The sequence below is a fragment of the Protopterus annectens genome, chromosome 16.part0, assembly GCF_019279795.1.
Source record: "Protopterus annectens isolate FY-2018-M chromosome 16.part0, PAN1.0, whole genome shotgun sequence".
Taxonomy (NCBI): domain Eukaryota; kingdom Metazoa; phylum Chordata; order Ceratodontiformes; family Protopteridae; genus Protopterus; species Protopterus annectens.
The window spans coordinates 242,365,853-242,378,115 of NC_056750.1; the positions used below are offsets into that span (position 1 = coordinate 242,365,853).

At 34.3% G+C, this 12,263-nt stretch overlaps 1 protein-coding gene across 1 annotated transcript in view; it reads left to right on the forward strand.

Annotated features, from left to right (window-relative positions):
* Positions 1–11,893, forward strand: part of LOC122790947 (extracellular calcium-sensing receptor-like) — a 285,255-nt gene extending 273,362 nt beyond the window's left edge. The window contains exon 5 of the mRNA XM_044058652.1: positions 10,983–11,893. Within this exon, the coding sequence (XP_043914587.1) occupies positions 10,983–11,893 (911 nt within the window). The remainder of the gene's footprint in view (positions 1–10,982) is intronic.
* Positions 11,894–12,263: the final 370 nt, after the last annotated feature.

A 12,263-nucleotide genomic window follows, 5' to 3' on the forward strand; every position in this document is an offset into this window, starting at 1 on the left:
ATCAAATGTAATTCGCACAAATGTGCAGTCACACACATGTTCTGTTGCTCAGTTTTTTTTACTCATTTGAATGTTTTTATTTTCAACCAAATGAATGACAACAATATGGCCAGTATTCATAGTCAGTTACATAAATGTGCTGAGACAATCTGCGATGTTTGTGGACTAGTGCAGCTGAGCTATGATTCACGGAGGCCATTTACAACAATGCACAATGACCTCAAATGAGCTTATGCAAATGTGCAAATAATGAGATGAAAATGAGAAGTGATATTAATCATCATATGTTGAATGAAGTATGTCTTATACCATTTGCAATTCATGGTCATATTTTCCCACTTTTCCACACTGGTGACAGATGCATTATATAAAGTAAAGCCTCACCAAATCTATCAGATTTGCAGTTAACAAAAATGCTGTCACTTGCTGCAAGTTTTACCATTTCTAGGTCTTGAGTTGCTTGTCTTGGCTGAGCCAGAACTGCTTTCCCCCAGCAGTGCTTGTCAGCCAAGAAGGCAAAAATATAAGCAAAGGATTACTTATTATTACTTTGATAACCAGGAAATTCTTGAGAGTTTTAGAGTGGACAGGGACATTATAAGGGTCTTAATGGGTATGTTTGAGCCCATTGGAGCACTGGAGGAATGCATGGACTTCCTATCTCTGTGTACACCAAAGTATGTGTAGTCTTCACTATACTTGCCTTCCAGAGGCAGACTGAGGACATATGTTGTGGATCTCATAGGCTTCTTCCTCAAGGATACTGCAGTAGTTCCTGGATGTATTCTTGGCATGTGTGGATCAGTATATCTATTTCACCATGTCACCTCAGGACCAAACCAGGACTGAGAGTACCTTTTATGAGCTGACACATTTTCCTAAGGTACTTGGTGTAATAGGTTGCATGCATGTTGCAATTAGAGTTCCTCCTGGTCCCCAGAGGGAGCAATGCCACAATAGGAAGTGTTGCCATTTCATCAATTGTGAGGCAGTGTGTGATGCATAGTAGTGCATCACCAACTTCTCTTCTCAGCATCCTGGCAGTGCACATGATTCCCATATCTGGAACACTAACTCAGTGTACCACCTCTTCCTGCATGGTAGGATATCCAGTGGTCACCTTGGTGGTAAGTGGGAAAATATTGTTTAAGTAGTTATTCATATTAAAATGTATTGCTGAATACAATTTTTTGTTGTTTTGTCTCCCTTTGTCTTTCTCTTTCTCTCCCTCTCTTTTTGTTTTTTTTTTTTTTCAGGTGATGCTGTATATCTACAGGAGCCATAGTTTGTGACACCAGTGAGAAATTCAAGTAGAGCTGTGGAGGAGACATATAACACATCCCTGTTCCACACCTCTACTGTCATTGAGAGAGTATTTGGCCTCCTGAAGAGCCATTTCAGGTGCCTGGATGAGTTGGGGTTGCCCTTCAATAGGACCCTGCTACTACATGCAGTATGTTTACTGTATGTTGCATACTTCATAACATGATCATGCATTGGTCTGGTGCTGAAGTGTCCCATGCTATCACTGCAGCTTCCAGTTCTAGTCCTAATATGATTAATGATGACTAGCCAGCAGTAGTAGTAAAGGACCCCATGCAGCAGGCTTGTGCATGGCATGTAGCTGCAGAGATAAAGAAGTGGTGTATAGTCCACAACTATGGACCATGACATTTAGATTAATGTCTCCTTTCATGTAAAAAATACATAAAGTATAATCAATGCATGCAGTGATATATGTAGGCTATGCTGTGTGGTGTATAATCTGCTGTCACTGTTCATTTGACATTCCGTTTCATCTTAAAAATTTTTTTGATTATCTATTAGAATAATACTCAGGTTGTTGGACTACTCACTGATTCCTGTTTAGTGGTGATGATGAAAGGCATCTAGTAGAAAATAATTCACATATTTGCATGCTGCCATGAATAACTTCTGCTTTAATGATTACTTACTTATACAAAAGTAAGGAATATTGACAACAGTGAAATACTCCCCTGAGATAATGCATTGCAAATTGAAGGAAAATAACTTATGCTTACACTTATACTGTTTTTTTATACTCTGTGTCATCTTTTTCTTTTTTATCTGTTAGAAAATAATAATTATGTCATTGCTATGTCTGAGTGCTCACTGATTCCTGTTCAGTGATATTGAAAGGCATCAAATAGAAAACAATTCAGTCTTGTCTGCTTTCATGAATAACTTCTATTTTACTGATTACTTAATTATACAAAAGTAAGGACTATTGACAAGAATGAAATAGTTTCTGAGTTAACACTTTGCAAATGTAAAGAAAATGACATAATTCTTTATTTATATAAGCCATTTCTTCCTAGGCTATTCTGTTGTACTACACATGAGATTAATTTTATGCTTTTGTACAAAATAAATTCAGACTTCAGAAACTATCATCATTTTTGCAGCATGGAGGGTGAAGTGGCAGCAGTGTAAGTTTACATGGCAGGACACTGATTTTAATGTGTCATTTTCTTATGATATATTTCTCCTGAAAACTTACGCTCATTACTATTTTGATGTTTTAGGTACCTGTTACTTGTAGGAATGGTAATCCATGCAACATTGCCTTTTTAACATTCATTGATGGTGTACATATAATTTTACAAGAATGAAATGCATATATTTTCAAACCTCCCCCATCCCATCCCCCTATTCCAGTTAAACAGAGAGCTGTGTCTTTGAAGCTGATTCAGAGTAGTTCAAGCTGAAATTAGCCATACACATCTCCTATTGATAGGCTAGGAGATGGTGCAACTGATTTGGAGGAGGAACTACCATGAGAAATGTAAGATGAGTTAGTCTAATGTCATGACCTACTTGATGGAGGTAATCCTGCTGTCACTGACCTGACATTGCTGTATGGCCATGATTCTGACCTTGACTGTGAGGTTCTGCTAGGTATAGATGAACATTGACAAGGCCTGTGTGACATGTGTTGTGCTTGTTCAGGGGTGTTCCTCTGAGTTTGAAGATACTGGTGCAGAGGTGCAGGGGCATTCCTCCTGTACAACTGTGAGTGGCATGCCAGGTTTTGCTTGACTTTGCATTGCACTGTCACTTTTTGCAGTGTTACTAACATGTTTTGAGGTGAGAGAATCTGCCACTAAACTCAGGGACTGCCTGCCCCATCCCTCAGGCTGCATCATACATATAAGTATGTTAGCAACAGCTGCAGCACCAGCAACATCAATTCTGCTACTGACATCATCCAAATCTATTGGCATAGTTGAACTATTTGTTTCTGATGGTGGCCCTATAAAAAATTATCTGAAAACGTCAGTAATAATAATAATGCAACAGCATACAGTAAAGTATGCTTACAAGTGGCTGAATGTGTTCACCTAATAACAATTAATTGTAACATGTTTAATTACATTTATTTATTTATTTAACATTTGTTGCCCAGGAAAGTCTGACTAGGACAAAGCCTATTTTCAGCTGATGCTTGGGGAGAAACACTCCAGACGTCACTCCTTGTCAGCATTCTGTTTTCTATATATCAATGCATTCTACTGATTTTAAACTAAACTTCAGGAGCACTTGAGTGTTGCTGCTGCTGCAGACATTGGTAAGATGATGTAGTGTCCATACCACTTCTAATTATTCCTGTTCTACCATCTTGTGTGTCATAGTCATCCCCATAGGTGAACAGAGGGTATTCCATATCTAGATTTAACTGAATAAGATTTAGAGCCCCCCATAGCAGTATGGGAATTTGTATTCAGTCTTGCTTTGCTTCTAGCATGTGCTACCATATAATTTTCCCTTTTATTACATGGTGCAAATGCTTGGTTACTGACTCCCACTGCATTGATTTCAACAACCACTTGTCAATCAGAAAGTGTGACAGTAATGTTTGGATGTAATCAGTTTACACAAAGCACTGGCCAATTCTTCCTGCCACCCACAAAAAATGTTACTTAACACAAAATAATATAAATACTGGAAATATCAATATAGCCAAGTAAAATTGTAACTTGTAACCTACATTTCATTCAGGTCATGAATGGAATCACTTTTGTCACATAAAAGCATACTTGCCTTATCTTCTGCCATTGTCATGTACTGATAATACTGCCATTTTTTATTCCTTACTATTACTCCAAAAAATCAGATTCATTGTACATACCTGTTGATATCCTTAGTATAGCAAAGCTTCAGTAGTAAATTAATGAATTTATTACTATGTATGCAAAATCAGTAACTAATACCAGAGTAATGATCATATTCTGTAATCAGTAATCATTTCCTCCGCTGCTGTCATGAAATCAAAATGACATCATACATGTAAGTGAATTGCAAATGACCCTTATATTAATAATTAAATAATATTTTAAGTGTTTATCATTAAATATTATTATTGTTAAAAATATTTCCTTACTGTAGTAAGTTGCTGTATCCTACTTCATTTGTCACCTATCCCAGCAATTAATTAATTAATGTGAATTAATTATTATAAATTAATATGGTGATGCTGAACTTATTGGTGAAAATTCAGGACCATTTACATATGTTATACGCAAATTAGACTAAGTTACATATGCAAATTAGGGGTAATTTACATTCATCTCTATGAACAACAACTAAACTGTTTTGCAAATTTTATAGGAAATTCTGACCAATGGCAAACACTCATTTGCATGCAAGCAAGCCTTCGTTACATCATTTCCCCTTCATATGAGATTGCACAAGGATTCCAAAAATTCCCTGTGTCATCTCTTAGCCTCAATTATTGGTTTAATTGATATACTTTCATTTATTCCTGGTGTAACGGTAGCATTAAGCAAAATCTGCCACCTCATCTCCTTCTCACTTAATAAAACTTTTATGTTCCACCCCCTCTCTGATGTGGGACTATCACTTCAAGTATAGCAAATTGAAACATAATACAGCCTGAATTGTCTCTGATATGCCTATACAAGGCATTATTAACATCACCTTTTTTGATGGCATATGTATGATCATAAATTCTTTCCCTCAACCATCGTCCTGTTTTCCCCACATAGAATCTGGCGCATGAAGTACACATAGCTAGATAAATAACATTCCTTGTTTGGCAATTGCCCTTAGTAAAAGTTACAAAGGTGTGACTCCTATTGCCCAAACACTTAGAGTGTTCTTCGAATATGGCAGAGCACTGATTACATCTGCCACATTTTGTAGTGCCGGTCTTTTGGGGTTTATTATACATATAACCTTTGTATAATTTCTTTTTCATGTTGCAACCAATTTTGTGAACAAATATAGGATGGTCCCCCCCAACTCAAAAATGTCAGAATCACATTTCAACATACTCCAATTATCACGAATAATATTCTTAACATCTATCGTATTTTTCCCATATGGCAAAATACAGGTTTTGTTGAAATTTTTAGTACTAACTTCTCTGTCATTTTCAAAACCAACACTGGTCTCTACACCAAGTAGTGGTTTATATTTTCTACCCCATTCACTACTTACATATGATACTACATCATCTACCACTAATGGGGGATAACTACGTTCCTTAAACAATTTGCCTATATAAGCAAATTCTTCCAACATTTCATTATAATCTGAGGTCATCCGGGCTGCTCTTATACATTGCCCTTTTACTATATTTTTCTTTTGAATATTGGGATGACAATTATGATATTACAAATAAGAGTTGCTGAAGGTATCTTTCCTAAAGATTCTGGACTTAAATCCAGTACTATTATGGGAAATAAAGGTATCTAAATAAGAAATACCTTTATTACTAACATGATATGTAAAATTAAGAAATGAGGTGGTGGTGTGTAAATATTCAACAAATTTTTCCACTGTATTCTCATCACCATCCCACAGGATAAAGACATTGTCTGAAAACCTAATATAACATTTAATATACTTCATCCAACTGCTTTTGAAAATTATTTGCTCTTCCCAATCCAAAAGGACAAGGTTGGCATAAATGGGGGCACTGGCAGCTCCCATCACCACCCTTTACTTTGCCTATAGTACTCTCATTCAAAGTAAATAAAATTGTAATCCAGTACAATGCTCATAAATTCACTGATTAACATAATTGCATCCCAGTCCAATTTTGCATATTTCCTGATATTATTAACAAATCTATCCATACCTTCACCTCTGAGAATACATGTGAATAATCACTACATCTATAGTAACAAAAAGTAGATTCTCCTTCCATAAATTAGGTGTTAACCGGCTTAAAAAGTCCCATGAATCCTTAACTATGTGTTTAACCATGGCAACATTGACTTTAACCAAATGTCAACTACTTTCCCGAATGGGAAAGTCTTAGATTTGCTACCTGAAATAATGGGCCTGTATGGTGGATGTAAAATATCTTTATGGATCTTAGGAATACCCATAATAGTAGCCAGTAAGGGATGATCTACCTTCAAAAAATTGTATAAATCTAATTCTATTCTATTATCCAACAAATATTCTTCCAACAAGGAGTCTATAAGTTGGTATGCAATATGTATCTCATTGATGGATGAAGTCTCATAGGTATTTGTATCCTGTAGGATGGTGTGGATGACATTCAAATAATCATTGTTATCTACTAACACAACTCCACCCCCTTTGTCTGGTTGAAGGATTCTAATATCATTATTGGTGTTAATTGGTTTAATAATTCATTCTCTTTCTTACTAAGGTTGTATGTCATTTGCTGTTGTTTACACTTGTCAGATAGTTTATATAATTCTCCAATAACCACCTTCTCAAAACTTGCCAGTAAGGGATGAAGCGGGGGAGTAAAGGAACTTATTTTTCTCAATTGCATATTACATTTCCTAGTTCCTGCTTCTTACATTACAAGAAGAACATTTTGCATTATTTAGGAAAGGTATTAAGTATGTGCCAAACAAGAAATTTTATGTCGTGGATAATATTATTGAATTTAAGCTTTTTTTGCGCAAGTTAAACTTAGGAATATATTTTATTTTTTATTAATAAATTGTAAACTGATTTAGTTCCAGCAGATTGTTTCTGGCTTCCACAGTGTTTTTTTTTTTCGTTTCCAATTTTGCAGTATTCATATCAGGATAACATCGAGGCCTGTACAAGACACGCCTGTAAAAAGTTGATATCTGGCATGAGTTGGGTAACTACCTGTCAACCCTGACAGGTTTAACATACTCTGGTCAGAAGTGCCATCACCATTACGATGATTTGCAGAAGTGTAGCTCTGACCAGCTGGCAAATTTCCATGAACTGTTACATTTCTGTGTTTGAATTATGTATACCAGAGCACAGTGTTACATGTATTTTAAAAACAAAATTCCACACACATTTTATACTTACTTTCTTCTTGAATAATAGGGAATATTGGCACATTATTGTACTAGTTCACACAGTTATGCATGAAAACAAAAAGGATTTATTGTTTAGATAGGAATATATATATATATATATATATATATATATATATATATATATATGTGTGTGTGTGTGTGTGTGTATATATAAAATCTGTATCTGAAAGTGCAAAATTGTCTTCTCTCTTTTAGTTATAGCTAAGGAAGAAATTAGCTACAACTGCCTGCACCAATAGCTAAAAGTAGAAATCTTCTGGTAATTATAACTGAAGTCTAAGAGAATTCTATCTTACTAGTTTGTAATATGTATAAGCATCATACAGAAAGGGATTTAACATCATTATGGTCCTGTAAAAATAAAAAATAAATATGTGAGTGTACAACTGCTGTACTCTTGCTACAACTGTTTTCTGTACTGCTAATAAATACATTATTTTTATAGCTTTCTAGATAAAAGAAATGTTAGTAAAACCATTGCAATTCAGCTAATGCTATTGTTTTCAACCAGATTACTTGAATAATTACAAATGGTATTTTTAGTGCTGTAGTGACTGTATTGCATGTTACATAATTTAAGAGATACACACTCCCCATTCAAATAGTCAGAGGCACTTGCAATTTTGAATTCATCTGAAGTAACAATAACCTAGACACACTAAAAGATGAATTCATAGGTACAGAAGTTCAATCCTTGACTTGTCTATGTATTTCATTTAACAAATCTCTTAAGAAACCAAAGATGTTCATTTGAAAAAAAATCGAAGGACTTAACCATACTGATGCCTAATTGGAATAAATAAACTATATCATTTGAATATAGACTTCAGTTGATAAAAATAGTTTTATTTCCAAATATTTGGTATATAATACAAGCTGTGTCCCTCCCTCCTAATAAAGTTAATCTAAAAATTAAAGAAATAGCTTTACATTTCCTTTGGTTTCCAAAAAAAAACTATAATTGCTTTGACCCATCATACTAAACCATGGATATTAGTGGGTATTACATTTCCTAGTATAGAAACATATGTAAATGCAACACTTTTAAAGGTTGTAATCAACTGGTTGTATAGTAGCTATACAGCAAATTGGAAATCTTTACACATTTCTCTTTTTAATACCAACAAGATAAAGATCAATGCTTCCTCAATGGAGACAAGAAATTATTTGTTCTGGCTCTATTTGTGTAACTTCATTCAGTTCAACATTTCTTCTCCTACACAATCAAAACATAATAAAAATTAAATCTACAATTCTTGGTAATCCAGATCTGAAATGATGGTTTGATATTCTCATTCTTTTAGTATAACTAAATATTTTATTGGAATCTATTCTAAAAAAAAAACATCTGCAGTGGAAAAACAGTAACTTTTTAATTTGTCGTTATTGTCTTAATGGTTCAAACCCTAAAACAATACAGTCAATGATATTAGAATTTAATTTAGCCCATAATGACTTTTACAAAGTATTATATTGCATGTACATAACAATTTCTCCCTGTATTACAATCTCTTTACAAAGAAACTACTAAACTGATAGTATATTTATCTGAAATTTTATACAATGAACACAATCCAATTTTATATAATCTTATAGCCCTTTATAGTAATCATTGGAATAACATGTTTTGGAACTTTATCCCACTACAGGAAAATTCATTGTTTTTGGAAAAGAAAAATATATCTATTAAAATCCTTGGGAAATACTTCTCTGGTTCAACAGTGGCATATTTTTACATAGAAGATTTTACACAGAGCCTTTTTAATACCCAATAAAATTTCAAAATGTAATAAAGATCAAAAATGTCCAGTGTTGGAGATGTAAATAGAAAAATGCCCTTCTTTAGCTTTTTTTTCGGGGGGGGGATTAATAACTACTTTTCTTCAGGCCTTATTGTCTGATAGTTTTATCTTAAGTAAATCATGAATTTTATTTAATGTTCTTAAGTATTTCCAGACAGAGAAAACTGCTATCTACTATGGACTATGCTGAATATGCTAATGAAAAGTATTACTAAAAGATGAAAGAAGTCTTCGCCTCTAAATTTTGATGACTTTTTAACTTCATTGTGGGAAGTAGCAGAGAATAATATCATCATCAAAAAAAAAAAAAAAAAAGAACTTACCCCAGGCCTCCTACAAAGAACCAGTGGAAAAAAGTACTTTCTCTAACAGACATATGCTTAAATAATATTACCTCTTCCATTTAAAAATTCATTTAACTTTGTTCAGTACGATAACTTAATTGATAACACTATAAAAGTTACATGTTTTGATAATAGGGAATGATATTTGTGGAATCTTTAATTGACTTCAAGTTTATTTTCAGACATGCACTGTGGATATTGTGCACAGTTATTTCTTGATTGTATTACAGTTCTATTTCTTTTAAATGTATTTAAAAAAGAAAAAAAATAATGTGAAACAAGTATTTGCATGGATTTTTAAACAAAACCAAAGGTTGTTTTATCCATTTATAAATAAAACATTTTTAAAAATTGCTTTCAAACACTGATGACTAAATGCACTGAGCTGTGTTTTTGGCATGAATATTCATGAGTGGGCAGGAGATGCTTACATCACTTTGAGTTCCAACTCTAATTATAAGGATTAGTGTAGGTAAGTAACTGTAAATTAGTTATGTGATTGCCAATTTGTTAAATTAACAGTTTGGCAAAAAAAAATCTAAAATTAGTTTTTGCCAAACTGTTAATTTAACAATTTGGCAATTGTATAACTAATTTTCAGTTACCTACCTATGCTAATCCAGCATAATTAGAACTGGAACCCAAAGATATGTAAACAACTCCTGTCCTACTATGAATATACAGCTTAGTTCATTCTGTCTTCTGTGTTCAGAAAAAATCTTTTAAACATTATATTTTTAAAGGCTGCAAAACTCACTTTTCTTTTCAATCCCAAAAGTTTGTTTTGCACCTTAAAATATGATCTTTAAGTTAGTACTGATTCAAGTGGAGAGAATTAATTAAATGAAAGAAAAACAAGATCAACAGGAAGCAAAAAAGCTCATGAACTATGAAAGCAAAATCAGTGATAGACTATTAAGTATGGAATTATAGTAGGGTAGATATGCAGTTTGTCCAAAAAAGTAATATGGGTAAAATATAACCTACGGGTGCAAAAAGAAAGAGACAGTACTTGTGGCATTCCATCACCCAAAATGCTTTTTGAAAAGCAGAAGACAGGACTGAAACCTAGAACTATCTACAATCTGTGTATGTCAGTGCTGGGATGTGAAGACATAGCTTTCATCCACAATGTGTTAAGAGATAGGAGATGAACATGTAATGGAATAAACCATACCCTACAATTCACCTTTGAGATAATCAGACCTCAGGACAGTAAACAGGAAAATATGTGATAGGACAGAACATTGTCAAGCCTTTGTGAATTTAATGAAACTATAGGACATTGCAAAGACATCAAGTAAGTGCCATGAAAATTGTTAGTTAATTAGTACTATAGCAGATATTTGTACAATGCATCATGTTTAAGTTTTTTTTTCCATCTGTCTTACCTTATTTTCTTTTCAAAAATCACATTTCTGTTTCTGTCACCAAATCGTATTTGTCTTATACCTTGCAATAAAATAAAAAAAGTCATATATTACATCCTTTTTTTTATTTGTAATTAGATTCCAGTACTTGTTGGATGTGCCCAGAAGAGTATTGGTCTAATGCTGTCAGAAATAATTGTCTTCCAAGATCTGTGGAATTTCTGTCCTTTGACGAACCCCTAGGTATCACTTTGACATCTGCCTCCATTATTTGCACACTGATTCCTGTGACAGCGTTAACCATCTTTATGAGACATAGAGAAACTCCAGTTGTGAAAGCCAACAACCGCAACATCAGTTTCCTTCTGCTGCTTGCTCTCACACTGTGCTTCCTCTGTTCTTTGATGTTCATAGGTCATCCAATGAGACTAACATGCCTGCTGAAACAAGCCACCTTTGGCATAGTCTTCACTCTCTGTGTATCCTGTGTGCTGGCAAAAACTCTTATGGTAGTAATAGCCTTCAATGCTACAAAACCAAACAGCTGCTTAAAGAAATGGGTTGGACCTGCCCTGCCTAACAGTGTTGTACTTGTCTGCACCATGTTTCAGATTACTCTGTGCATTCTCTGGTTAACTATTTCTCCTCCCTTCCCAGTAATGAACAGAAATGTACAACATGATAAAATAATTATTGAATGTGATGAGGGGTCAGGCATTGCCTTTTGGTGTTTGCTGGGGTACATGGGGCTTTTAGCCAGTGTCAGTTTTGTTGTTGCATTCCTGGCTAGAAAACTACCAGATACTTTTAATGAGGCTCAGTTTATCACATTCAGCATGTTGATATTTGTCAGTGTGTGGCTTTCCTTTATTCCTGCCTATTTGAGCACCAAAGGGAAGTATATGGTTGCAGTAGAAATCTTTGCAATCTTGTCTTCCAGTGCTGGGCTATTCTCTTGTATATTCTTACCCAAATGCTATATTATTCTTCTGAGACCTGAGATGAATACTAGGGAATATCTCATGGGGAAAGGGAATATTAACATTTAGCCAAGTAAATAATTTTATTCTGGAGCTTTAGGGTAAGTTAAAATTGATGTTGCATTCCAGTGTATACATTTATATAAATCATGTAGTCTATTGAAGTGAGAGGGCTGTCACACAGTGAATTCTGCATTGCTGAATGGTCCATCTATATGTTGGCAGCAGACTACAAACATTCCATAGGGGAAAACTGCATGGCTCCAGACCTGTTATTAACACAGAGGGAAAGCATACCTCTGTGTCCCCATTTCAAGTAGGAACATCCACTGGCATTTGCGCACAAATGCAGTGTGGTACACTCAAAGATGACCATTGTTTTTAATGCAGGGTTGACTGTAAAAGCTTTATTCTTTACTAAATTATGTGTACCATATTT